General features: G+C 30.4%; 3 protein-coding genes across 3 annotated transcripts; 2 read left to right on the top strand and 1 right to left on the bottom strand.

Annotated features, from left to right (window-relative positions):
* Positions 1–1,442: 1,442 nt before the first annotated feature.
* On the bottom strand, positions 1,443–4,803 carry Snx27 (sorting nexin 27). Its single transcript, XM_075734401.1, has 7 exons — positions 4,283–4,803; positions 3,814–4,218; positions 3,634–3,736; positions 3,172–3,567; positions 2,648–3,088; positions 2,297–2,575; positions 1,443–2,230 (listed from the first exon to the last, which is right to left on the bottom strand). The coding sequence occupies exons 2-7, from the start codon at positions 4,191–4,193 to the stop codon at positions 2,084–2,086; spliced, it is 1,746 nt and encodes a 581-aa protein (XP_075590516.1). The 5' UTR covers positions 4,194–4,218; positions 4,283–4,803; the 3' UTR covers positions 1,443–2,083.
* A 154-nt stretch (positions 4,804–4,957) lies between these two features.
* On the top strand, positions 4,958–5,760 carry LOC124497539 (uncharacterized). The gene is made up of 2 exons (XM_047061203.2): positions 4,958–5,160; positions 5,229–5,760. The coding sequence occupies exons 1-2, from the start codon at positions 5,000–5,002 to the stop codon at positions 5,521–5,523; spliced, it is 456 nt and encodes a 151-aa protein (XP_046917159.2). The 5' UTR covers positions 4,958–4,999; the 3' UTR covers positions 5,524–5,760.
* Positions 5,761–6,263: 503 nt separating this feature from the next.
* LOC124497780 (uncharacterized) lies at positions 6,264–12,312 on the top strand. The gene is given in 4 exon segments (XM_075734226.1): positions 6,264–7,527; positions 7,530–7,870; positions 10,267–10,295; positions 10,989–12,312. Coding segments are annotated over 4 exon segments (2,772 nt in total). The 5' UTR covers positions 6,264–6,293; the 3' UTR covers positions 12,157–12,312.
* Positions 12,313–13,540: the final 1,228 nt, after the last annotated feature.

Here is a 13,540-nt window from a genome sequence, read left to right on the forward strand (position 1 = left end):
TGATGATGATGATTCTTGTGGACTAAATTTATTCTTTAATGGTCAACCACCACTACTGCCACCACTGCTACTACTACGAATATTATATTTTCGTTACTATTTTTAGAACGAGAATGAAAAAAAATAAAAAAAAATTGTTTCCATTTTTGTCCAACAAACAAACTGAAACCAGAATCATTCATTCATTTTTTTGGGTTGATTTCTGGCAAATTATTTATTAGTGAAAATGAAGAGAGAGAGAGAGAGAGAGAAAAAAAACAGAATTCAATCCATTTCCAGTTCCAAAAGTAAAAATGTATGTATGGTGAATAGGAATTCAATAATAAAACGATGATGATGATGATTCTTAACAACAACAACAGCAGCAGAAACAGAATAATTTTGGGCACCCAAAAAAAAAAACTCATGGTACCCATAACACATCTCATGATCACCCAAAAACAAAATTTCCAATAACAACAACAACAACAACAACCATAAATACCGAAAAGAATACCAAAAGAACAAAAAAAAAAGTTCATTGCACTTTGGCCATTTTCGCTCTCTCTGTGTGTGTGTGTGAATAGTGTGTGGATATATAATTTCGGGATTCGATTTGCCGAATATTTTTTTTTCTGGTTCATTCTATTTCCACCGATGATGTTTCGAACATACACACACACGCACACACAACATATATACGACGACTAGCACTTGATTGAGAGCTCGGGTTACCGAACCGAAAATTGTATTTAGGCTACCCGAAAAAAAAAAATAATTTGTATACGAATAACGAACAAACTCGGCAACGACGCCGTACAACAACAAAAAAACTTCCTTTTCTTTTTTTTTTTATCCACCCTCCAACATCCATCAACCCCATTCGTCCTCCTTCTTGTTGTTTTGAATTATTATGATGATGATGATGATCATCATCATTATTAAATGCCGCTACCGACATACATATCGAACGAACGTGATGGAATGATGATGATGATGATGATGAGAAATGAATGAACCAGGACGCCCTGACCGATCATCAAAGTATTTTTTTTCTGCTTTACGAATAAATAAGCATTATTATTAGGAATTGAATGGCACCATTTAACCATCCGCCCGCCGACTTGAAGAATAAAACAGTACAGAACAGAATTCATTCAAATGGATGTTATGTACTTTTTTTTCTTGTTGTTGTAGTGGTTTTTTTTTGATCGAAGAATTCTATATATAAGAATTTCTGGTTTTTTTCTGATTCTCACATGCCCAAAAAATTCATGATGATTCGGGTTAAAGTTCGTTGAACATCCGGATGGTTGGATTTTTCTTTTCTGCCATTTCGTCATTATGGACGATGGAAAGCTTCTGTTCGAATGCAAAAAATTCCATCATCCAAAAGTCCAGAAACAGCACAATATTCCATATACACGGAAATAAAATTAAAAGTGATGAACGAATCGAAAAAATTGCAATAAAACAAAAATTTTATTTGAATGATGAGCGAAAAAAAATATATCAGCAAAAGAAAAAAAGGAAACAAAGTAAAAAAAAATTATCATCCAATTCAAAAAAAAAGAAAAAAAATTGACAAAAATAGCACACACACACACAGACAGACAGACACAAAAACACAGAGCACCAAATATTCAGACAATCGATAATCGATATCGATTGTTGTAATTTTTTTTTCGAATCGAAGACCAATGGATTAATATATGATGATGATTATATTTGTAAATCATCACCATCATCATCAATGATAAAAATAAATAAATTCAATTCTGTTGATAATAATAATATGTGTATGTATGATGTGAGATTCAAAATGATGAAAACAAAACAAAGAGAAAAAAAAATCTCTTGGTTTTTTGATTGCTTATTAGTATTTTCAATGATGATGATCAATGATAATTTGTATTTGGTGATTTAATGATGATGATGATGATTAATATTGCCTATTCAAATTCGTCATTGTTGATGATTTGGTTCAAAGTTCAATGATGGATCAATGGTGTGAATTATTGGACCTTTGAAATTATATGGAATTTTTCGTCGATTATGTGTGTGTGTGTGTTTGGAATATAATAATAATTAATAATAATTTATATTAATCTTTTTGATGATTCAATGGCTGTTGTTGAGATTGTGATTGCAATGTTGATGATTGATTTGTTGGTGTTGCCGATTGTTGTTGTTGAATTTGTTGTTTACGTTCTTCCATTACTTTATCAAAACATTCATTTAGAAATATATTCTACACACAAGAATGGATAAATATATATGGAATTTAAATCAAAAAAAAAAATTTCCAATAACTTACATATGGTGTATGGATACGAACACGACGTAATCGATTATCCGGTTTATTATAAACAAAAACAAATGAAATGCCTTCATCATCAACATACCATTCTTTCAATGTATTCCATTGAAATTCAATTTTTTTATCCTCAATCATTCCATCATCACGACATGCTTGTAATTTAAATGAATCATAACCAATAATACACATAATATGGCCTTCTTTACGGGCATCTGAAGCACAATGTGGAAATGTTATCTCACCATAGCCATCTAATTTTCTGGCCAATTTTAAATACTGTGTCAATAATGTGGGAAAACAAAACAGAATGAAAAATGTTAAAATAGACTAGATTTTTTTTCAACTTACATCGGATTTTTTTGATATTTCTTGCAATGCTTTCAATTCATATAATTTATTACCAGCTTTAATTTGTCCTTTATTTACATCTTCAATCGATTGATAGTAGAAAAATTGTTCCAATAAATCTTCTTTTGTACACAATTCCAATTCTGTGTATAAATGAAAAAACCATTTTTTCATCATCAAACATGTGGATGCAGCACTTGTATTCTGTATATTCTGTATATATAAATTATATGGAAATTCATTTGATTGTAATTTTCTTTCGAATCCTTGTTCAACAATTTCAAATATGGCAAAATAACTGGCTAAATCCGGTGAAAGATTAATCTTTTCAATAATGGCATCATATACTTCTTTGGTGCAGCTATTCTTTCTGACTGTAATTGTTATGGCCGTACGATTTGGTAATAAAATTTTCAGATCAACTGGCGTTTGATTTGTTCCCTGTATGTGTATTATTATTAACAGCAAAAAAATAAAGACAGATTAAATGTTGAAAAAACAAACAAACACAAAAAAAACCATACATGTTCATCATCATAATCGGTAAGAAATTCTTGTATTATATCACTTTCACCAATAACACGAACGGCACAAACTTTTTCAATATAAGATTCAAGACCACGTCGTCTTGAATCCAATTGTTGATATGACAATGAGAATGGCCATTTTCCGGGAAATTTTGGAAATATAAATTCATTAAATTCACGTTTAAGGTTATTATGTAGATTAAGAAATTCACGATAACGTCTTGAGCAAAGATGTCTACCAGCCATATAGATATTGTAAACACAATAACGTTCACCAGAATTATTTTTTTCAATCCAACTATAATCCGGTATTGTTATTGGCAATGAACGTTTTTCACTATAATCATAGACAAAATTATTTCCATCATCTGATGGCTCTAATTTTTCTGCTTCCTTTAAAAATGAGCAAAAAAAATTACAAAAAAATAAAAAAATTTTTCACCAAAAACAAATATTTACCCTAGGCGTTACGGATATTACAGTAAGGACAAGTTTATCGCCACTAGATTTAATCAGATCAACAACTTGTTTATGTGTTGCACCTTCAACATTGACACCGTTCCTGTTTTTTTTTTTTTGTTTTTTGTTTTCCAGAATTAGAATCATAAATCATAAAAAAAACTGAAAGAATACACTTACACTTCAAGAATACGATCACCTTTTCTAATGCCGGCTTTTTCTGCGGCACCATTTTCCAATACGGCACTAACATGTTGTAATGGTGCATATAATTCACCATTTATACTACGTAATGGACCACCTTCGGATACTTGTCCACGTACATTGAAACCGAAACCGGTTTCCGTTTTATATATGGTAACTAAATGTGGACCGGAAATATATCCTAATGATGATGTTGATGATGATGGTGGTGGTGGTGTTGGTGATGATGTGGGCGTTGTTGTTGTTACTATCGGTGATGATGATGTCGTTGCTGTTGTTGTAGATGGAAATTGTAATGTAGATGATGATGATGATTCTGTATTGGTCATTTGATTATTTGGAAAATTTTCTGCCATCGATTATTGTCATGTATCGAATTTTCTAATTTTAATAACGATTATTAGATCAATCAAATATATACCCCACAATGGATCAATTGACTTACTTTTAGAATGTGCGATCTATTCGAACGAATATGAATGATATGGATGATAATGGATGTTCCCTATTTGAAAATTTATGCTTGATTTTTTTTTCGTCAGTGTGTGTTTGTGTGAGTGTGTGGTTCAATTTAGCCACCATTTAAAAAAAACGACGAAATAGACGAGTATAATTTATGTTGAGAATTTTTTTGTTTCTTGTTTTGTTTTTGTTTTCAATTCAACACAGCTGATGATATATTTGGATGTGTGACATTTTTCTGTTTTCATTCGATGATGATGGTGAAAAAAATACTCATCTGATTTGTTTGGAATAATAATTCAATTTAAATTAAATTCTTCACATGGATGATTCTTGTTGTTGTTCGTGGTGATTGAATGAACATGAATCCATTTATTTTTCGGATAAATCCAAGATCTTTTTAGCTACACATAGCATTAGCATCTCTCCCTCTCTTTCATCCATGCATGGAACGACGTGAGTAAAAAAATTTACCGACATCATACACACATACAATGAATGAATGAATATTTTTTTTATGTAACATCAACAACATTGATTGTAACGCCATCCAGTATCCATTCCGGGAATTTTCGTAATTTAAATCCAAATTTTGATTCATTGTTAACATTGCCATCTGTTGGCCAGGAAATTGATCATTAATAATTGATAATTCGGTTGCATGTGTCGTAAATGATCTTTTTTCTTACGTTAAAACATAATGGACACCGCAAAACGTTTAGCATATCTACAACAATTACAAAACCTATTGATCAATCAACATCATCATCATTTGGATTCAAATTCAAATTCATTGATTAAATTGAATTCATTCTATGGTTATCTTGGAAAAGAAATTTCCATGAAACATAATGTTCAAATGTAAGTATTTTTTGGGTTTTTAATTTTCTATTTTCTAAATTTGGATATATTATTTCATTTATATTTAGATTAAATTGTGATCCATTAAAATTATATCGCTGTAAACGTTGCTATTGTCAATATGATTTTCAATCAATCATTGAAAAACGAATTTATCGAATGAAAACATCAAAACGTCGATTATGTTTCGAATGTCCACAATGTTCATATCCACGAACGATAATTTTTCGACAACGAACAAAAACAAAATGGGAAAAATATCTAGATCAACAATCACAACCATCGACAGCACCACCACCACCACAACAACAACAACAACAACAAAGACCATCAAATCGAAAACAATCAAAATCATCGGATTAATTTTTCAATTTTATTTTATTATCAAAAAAATTTCCATTTTGTTATCGATTTTTTTTTATTTGTTTGTCCTATACTATATGAACAAACCATTCATGTAAAAGTGTTTCATTTGTAAATCATTAGATGGCGACATATGATGGACATTTAAAAATTCAAAAACGATGATTGGCGCGTATTTATTGAATTTACCTATTCTCATTGGTTATAAGAAAGCAAATAAAAGAAAAAAAGAATTGATCAAGAATAGAATATTTGGTACAACAAGTTCATAACAAGAATCATCCTACACATACTCACGCGCGCGCAAAAATTTTTTTTGTGCATCAATCCAATGGAGAAAACAACAACAAAAAAAACAAGAAACCCTTGTGTGTATATATAGACAATTCAGGCGTAAACGCGCCTGAACCAATGGACCAAATATTCTTTCTTCGTCGTCGTTGCTGTTGTTACAGTTTCGAGTGAACAAAAAAAATAATAGAAAAATAATGGGGAAAAACATTTCCGTTCCTACATTATCATTATATAGATGGTGGTGGTGGTGGTGATTATCGGAATCGGTTTCGCCCACACACACACACACACATATACACCAATGTCGAGAATAATCGAAAAAAAGGCGCCCAAATTTCATCAACCAACCTGATCATCACCATCATCATCATCATTCAGTTTGTTGACGATCATCAATAAACTTGATCGTCATCAGTGTTCAATTTTGGTTCAAAAAAAAAAAAAAAAAAAAATTTTTTTCCAAAACCAAAAAAAAAATGTTTATTAATCATATTAATAGTTTTATATCATCAGATAGTAATCGACAAATATTTGATGATTATTCTGAACCATTAAATATTGATCAAATTTTCAATTTGACAATGATGATGGATCGACAACAACATCTACATCAACATCAATTGATAACAGCAACAACGACAACTATAACACCAATACGATCATCATCATCAATAACAGCAGCAACAGCAGCAGCAGCAGCTGCAACAACAACAACAACAACAACAACATCAGCGGCAACAATATCGACAACTTCAACAACAACAGATTCATCAATGATAATTATAACAAATGAAGTGAATGGAGCTGCCGTTATAATTGCCTATTCATTAATTGTGATCATTTCATTGATTGGTAATTCATTAGTAGTGAAAATTGCATTTAGTGGCCGCTGGATACCTGGCCGTTCACAACGTGCACGTACAACAACCGATGTTTTGATTGGTTCATTATCATTCAGTGATCTTGTGATGACAATATTTAACATACCATTTAATTTGGCACGTATTCTATTACCATATTGGCCATTTGGTCGTGCCTTATGTTATGGTGTTCCATTTGTTCAAACAGCCTGTGTTTATGTATCAACATTCACTATGGCTGCCATTGCATTACATCGTTGGCGTATGGTTAGCCATCCAACAACCGTTATGTTACATAAACCACAACGTTCAATAGCATCAAATCCATTACGTTCATTTAATTCATTAAGACGTACAATATCCATTGTATGGTTAATATCATTTTGTTTAGCAGCGCCAACCGTTGCATTTAATACATTAAAAATGGCCAATGTTAATGGCCATTTTGTTATACGTTGCCGTGTGGATTATCCATTCATTTTTGGCATTAATACATCATTATTATTAACAATTGAAATATTTCTAACACAATATTTAATACCATTATTAATAACCGGCATTTTATATATGAAAATTGCATCCGTTATACATAGACAGAGTCGTTTTAATAAAATAACCGGCAGTATAATGACTGCTGGTGGTGATTTCAATATAAAATCATTATCAACACAGATTGGTTTGCCTACAACAGCAACAACGATAATTAATCCAAATCATCATAATCATCAACATCAGGTAAATCAGAATCAAAATCAAAATCAAAAAGAACAACAACAACAACAACAATCACAGAATTCAGCAATAACTGAAATGATAAGTACACAATCAATGATAATGATTGATTCACCACCACCACCACCACCACACCACAACCATCACTGCTACAACAACAACAACAACAATCATCGTCATTATCACAATCATCATCAATAATGATGAATAATCCAGTTTTTTCTCAACAACAACAGCAACAACAACAACAGCAGCAACAACAACAACAACAACAACCACAACAATCATCAATAACATCACGTGGTTGTAAACGTCGTAGACAATTAGAAGTAAAACGACGAAGAATATTAATGTTATCATTGGTTGTGGCTGTATTCGCCATTTGTTGGCTACCATTGAATCTTTATCATTTAACTATTGATCTTGGTTTTGCTCATCATCGATTGACTGTTTTTTTAGTGGTAATTTTTTTTTGTTTCATTTTTTTCATTCTTGTTGTTAATTGCATGGTCATAATTAATTAATATTATCATCATGGTCATCATTATCATGTGATGATAATTATTTTCGCTGTTAATTTCCAGATTTTCATCAAGAAAGAGAGAGAGAAAAAAAGATAATTTAATTATAACCAGATCTTTTTTTTTTTTTTGTTGCTTCCTTACATTACATGTTATTTATTCTGGTTTTTTTTACTTCTTTTTTTTCTGGTTGTCGTTATTGTTCTGGCTCTGTAAACCCGGGTTTCAACTATATTTATCACCACACACTATCACACTATCACACACACAGGATTTTTTTCCCTGGCTATGCCCAAAAACAATCGAACCGGACCACTATAGAATGGTGTAAATAACTGGATTTTTTTTCTGGACCAGAAATTCTAGCAATTAATAAATTGAAAAAAAAACAACACAATTCAAATACAAAACACACCCATGAATGTTTTCCAGATTCACATTCAATTATCGGGTGAGAAGAAAAATATTAACCAGATTCAAAGACTTTTTCTTTTGATTTTCACACACACACGCACACATTAGAATTTGATTAGATTTTGTTGTTTTTTTTTTTTTTTTTCATCGGCCTAGATTTGAAACAAGAGATCAATACATGAGAATTGGAGAATTGCCTGTTGGAAATCAAATTCATTGGTTGAAATTTTTTTTGTTCCGTTTTCTGATTACAAATCAAATCGAATTAGTACTATTCTCTGATGATGATGGAATAGAACAGAACAGAACAGAATAGTCAGTCAATCAGTCAGTTAGTCAGTTTTGTGATGTATGAAAAAAAAATTTATTCGTGCGTATAGATTCGTAGATCCTGTACCTGTAAATTTTCGTTTTGTTTTTTTTGTTTTTTTTTCGTTGCTTTTTTGTTTGTTTAGATGCCATTGTGTGTGTGTGTGTGTGTGTATGTGCGCGTGATTTTCATTTGTAAAATTCTCTGGAACCATTAACATATTCCAATTCTTTTTTTTGTTCTTTTCGCATCAATAGTCGATTCAAATTTCTTTTCTCTCTCTCGTTTGGTTTTGAATTTTAAATTTGTGCTGATCATCACCATCACGATGATGATGATGATGATGATGATGATGGCAAACTTTTTGACTATTTGAATATAATTCCATAACAATAGGATTAATAATTTGAATGTGCAAATGGAAATGGTAATGGAGAAATGAATTTTCTAGAATTATCGACATTGTTTGGATATTTTTTTTTGATTTTGATTTTGATTTTCTATAATGACAAAACTGTCAATATTTGGCATTGAATTTTTTTTTTGTTTGTTGCTGTTGTTTTTTCTTGATCATCATCAATTTTTTTTTGTGCGTGTGTGTAAATATTTACACGATATATATATATCAAAGACAGTTGTGGTTATTCGGTTTGTTTGTTTATTTGTTTATCTTTGGTTGAATCGATGAGATCAACATTCGATCATATGATCATGATGATGATGATGATGATCATATTGGATCAAATTGTTTTTTTCTCTTTTTCTTTAGTGTAATTTTTTTTTCACAACAATTAATCAATATAAATTCTGTATACCTGATGGCCATAAACATTGTCATTGTTGCTGTTGTTATGGGAAATGCGGAACAACAAGAATATTCTCGTTTTCCGGTTCTATTTCTAGATTTTATGAATAAAAAAAAACGAGAAAAAAACTCGATTCTTTTTCTTTGTACAACCAATGATTCCATTGAGAATTTATATTTATTTATTGACATTTCACAATTTCTTGTCAACCAACAATTTCAAATTACAACATCTGTGTGTGTGTGTGTCTGTGTAGGTGTAATTAAACCAGTCACTATTTACTATACTTTTTCACATTTCATTTCATTTCATTTCATGGCCAATTAAATTTTATATATTCAGTAAATTAAATTGAACTTGAATCGAATGGAAAAAAAATTTTTTTTCCATTCGATTAAACACACAATGTCATTTTCGCCGTTGTTGTTGTTGTTGTTTATTTCATTTTCAGTTCAATTACCGATTTTATTTGTCCGAAATTGAAAACCGTATTTTCATTTGATCTACTACTACAAAAATGGATCAATCGATTATTGACAAATTATATAATATTTATATATTTACACTTGAAAGTGACAAAATTTTTCTCAGTTTCGTTTTTTGTTTTTATTTTTCAATTGCAACAAATCATTAATTTCATTTTTTTTCTCTCTCTCTCTCTTTCCTTTCATTCCTGTTTTTCATCGCTCATCATCACCAAAATGATTTTGTCAACTGGCAAAAAACTATTTTCACCATCATCATCGTTATTAACATTGTCAACAAATTTTTTACCACAATGAACACACGCACTCACACACACACAGTGTCATTGGTTTGCAATGAGCTCTGTATGGTAAGTATAGTATTACTATAGTGGGATAATAAATTTATTATTATTGTGTAGAAAATCATTACAGCGGAAATAAAAACAAAAAACGAAAATGAAAAGGGTTGTTGGTGTAATTTTTAGTGTATAACAACAACAGCGACCAGAATCCAAGAATTCCATCAATATCCAATAGACAGAAGAACATGGCGAAAGAAACAAAATTAGCCATGAGTAAAATAAAAATCCCTGCCTGCAGTTTATAGTTTGTGCTTTTTTTTCCAACTCTTTAGTTTTCATTCTAAAATGCATTTTTTGTTGTTGTTGTTTTTGTTTTTGTTGTTGTTGTTGTTGTTCATCTTTAATAATGTGAAATGAAAAGAAAAAAAAATTATAAAAAAAAATTCTACAGCAATTTACAACAACAACAACAACAACCAAGAATCAGCAGTAGAAAAAATTCTGGAATGTGTCCCATGCGATCCAATTAGTGACAGAGAGAAAAAAAATTTCCGTTTTTTCTTTTTGAATGTCTGTGACCGTTGTTGTAGAAAAAAAACGAGCCGATTCTGTACTTAATCATCATTATTCATAGTGTTTATAGAATAAATAAATAAAAAAATAAATGAAAAAAATTCTTTCATTTTTCTTTCCTTTTTTCCTCCTTTCATTCTGTCTTACTTACTGTTTTATTCTTTATTCTTTTCCATATTCTTATAGCTACAATTCATTCATTTATTGTTGGCTAAATGAAAGTTTTCGTCAGAATGCTATCGAATTATTACGATCATTATCATTATTTGGCTGTATGAAATTTCATCATCATCATCATCATCGTTGTTTTAATAATTTACCATTTTTTGGACATTATTTTTCAAGACATCATCATGAACAACAACAAAATGAACAACAATTACAACTACAACAACAACAACAGCAGCAGCAACAACAACAACAACAAATAGCTGGACGAAAACCGTTACAACAACAACAACAGGAACAACAACAACATGGTAGTGATAAAAATAAGAAACAAAGAAAAAAAGATAAAAAACAATTTAATCAACGTGAATTGGCTGGTATCATTTTCTCTGAATCATCAACAACAAGTGCATTAATGACCGGTTATCCATCTGTTTCCGGTATTATAGTGCCAGGAAATATGATGACAACAGATAATGATAATACAAAAATATTAGCCAATGGTGGTACAACAACAGCGGCCATTATAACCAATGTAAACATCGATCATGATAATGATGAACAAGATATGGAAAAAGCTATTTCGACACAACCACAACCACCACCGTCATCGTCAAAAAAAACAAAACGTAAAAAATATCGTCGCCGTTATTTTGAAAGTGTCGAAGAAGAAGATATTGTTGATTTTGGTGATGAACTTGATGGCGATGATAGTGAATTTGATGATGAAGAAGAAGATGATGATGAAATGATTGAAAATCAACAAAAATCCGATAATTCCATACAAATTGAATTGAATGAACGTAAAAATCCATATGGTATGATGATGATGATGACTGGTAGATTTTGTTCATCATATCCGAGAAAAAAATCATTGACAACTATCGTTGATAATACATTATCATCATCATCAACGAATCGATTTGCATTTGAACAGCCAAATTTTATTTGTGTTCCACGTATTGAAATAACCGATATGAGTCACAATAATAACAATAATGGTAATGGTAGTGGTGGTACTGGCGGTGGTGGTGGTGGTGCTGGTGCTGGAGGATGTGATGGTGGTAATAATCAAACATTATCACGTTGTTCAGCAATATTCAATGATTGTGATTGCCATCATCATCAGCAGCAACAACAACAAATTAATAACGATAAAAACGATGAAGATGATGTAAAACTTTGAATTCAATTATTAAACATACCACTTCCCATTTTCTTTTCCCAAAAAAAAAAAAAAAATGTCCAACACACCCCACATATTCCAGGAAAAAAATTTGTTGAAATAAAAAAAAAATGAAATGAAATTATTTTCAAATAAAAACAAAATTTCAATTCTGCATTCTGGTTTTTTTTTTCTTTCCAAAATTTCCAAATGATTATTAATTTCTCTTTTTTTTCCATTCATCACTTAATTAATTATCTTTTGATTATTCCTAATCCATGATAACTTAATCTCATCACAAAAAAAATAATATTCATTTGGCATATTTCATACATACATACATGTATTCTATGATTCTGTATATGCAACATTGTCGGTAACTAACCAATAAGCCCATTTATTTCATTTCTCTTTTTTTTTCTCAAGAATCGGAATTTTTCGTAGTCTCAAAACACACACACACACACACACCATTCTTAAATAACACTTGATCTACAATACAACAACAACAACAACAATAACAATAACCGGAAAGCAATGTTGATTAATACCTGGATATAATATATCACTATTGAAGAATTTATTATTCATTTACTTGTTGTTGTTGTTGTTGTTGTTTGATGTATAGCTTTTTTTTGTGTGTTTGCATGTGTGAACTTTTTTCGATCATAATTCATATCGCGAGTTTCAAGTGCTGCTGCTGCTGCTGCTGTATATATTATTGATTGTGGTTAATCCCATTCATTTATATTGTTGAGAATTTGATAAATTCATTATCATTTGCAGATTCTGGTTCTATTTTTCAATTTCATTTACCATGCACAAACATGAAAAGAATTTTTTTTTTTTTACTGTTGTCAGGTTCCATAACCTACGCAAAAATGTCCTACACATTCATTCATTCATTCATTCATTCATGTTGCTGTTTGTCGTTGTTGTTGTTGTTAGAGCGACAATAACAATAGAATTGAAATTGAAAAAAAAACTGAGAGAAAATTCTGGAAAAAAAATTGATAATTCTTTTCGGATTTATTCATTGAACAAAACAATGTCAAAAAAAAAAAAAAATTCATATGAACCATGTCAGTATTTTGTCATTGTCGCTGTTGTTGTTGTTGTTGTTTGTTTCAGGTCATTCAAAAAAAAAAATTTTGTTTTTCATTATCATTCATTTTTTAATTGGTTTTTTTTTCAAATTCCTGTTGTTTGTCATTTTTTTTTGCATTGAATTTGAATTTTGTTTTTTTTTTTGTTGTTGTTGTTGTTGTCATTTCATTTCAATTCCGAATGAATTGTTTTTCCTTTTTTTTGTTTATTTTGAAACGAAAACAACAAGCTTTCATGTTGTGACGCAATTTAGATCATATAATCATCATGGCCAATCAATCTGTCGTAATGTTCAATT

This window comes from Dermatophagoides farinae, chromosome 9 (genome assembly GCF_024713945.1).
Source record: "Dermatophagoides farinae isolate YC_2012a chromosome 9, ASM2471394v1, whole genome shotgun sequence".
Classification (NCBI taxonomy): domain Eukaryota; kingdom Metazoa; phylum Arthropoda; class Arachnida; order Sarcoptiformes; family Pyroglyphidae; genus Dermatophagoides; species Dermatophagoides farinae.

Bases quoted from the DNA above. Each gene is read 5' to 3' on its own strand.
- Snx27 (XM_075734401.1), bottom strand. From the start codon at position 4,193: ATGGCAGAAAATTTTCCAAATAATCAAATGACCAATACAGAATCATCA. The intron at 3,737-3,813 runs GTAAGTGTATTC...AAAAAAAAACAG, and splicing joins GGTGATCGTATTCTTGAAGT to GAACGGTGTCAATGTTGAAG. The intron at 2,231-2,296 runs GTAAGTTATTGG...TCTTGTGTGTAG, and splicing joins TTCGTATCCATACACCATAT to AATATATTTCTAAATGAATG.
- LOC124497539 (XM_047061203.2), top strand. From the start codon at position 5,000: ATGGACACCGCAAAACGTTTAGCATATCTACAACAATTACAAAACCTA. The intron at 5,161-5,228 runs GTAAGTATTTTT...ATTTATATTTAG, and splicing joins ATGAAACATAATGTTCAAAT to ATTAAATTGTGATCCATTAA.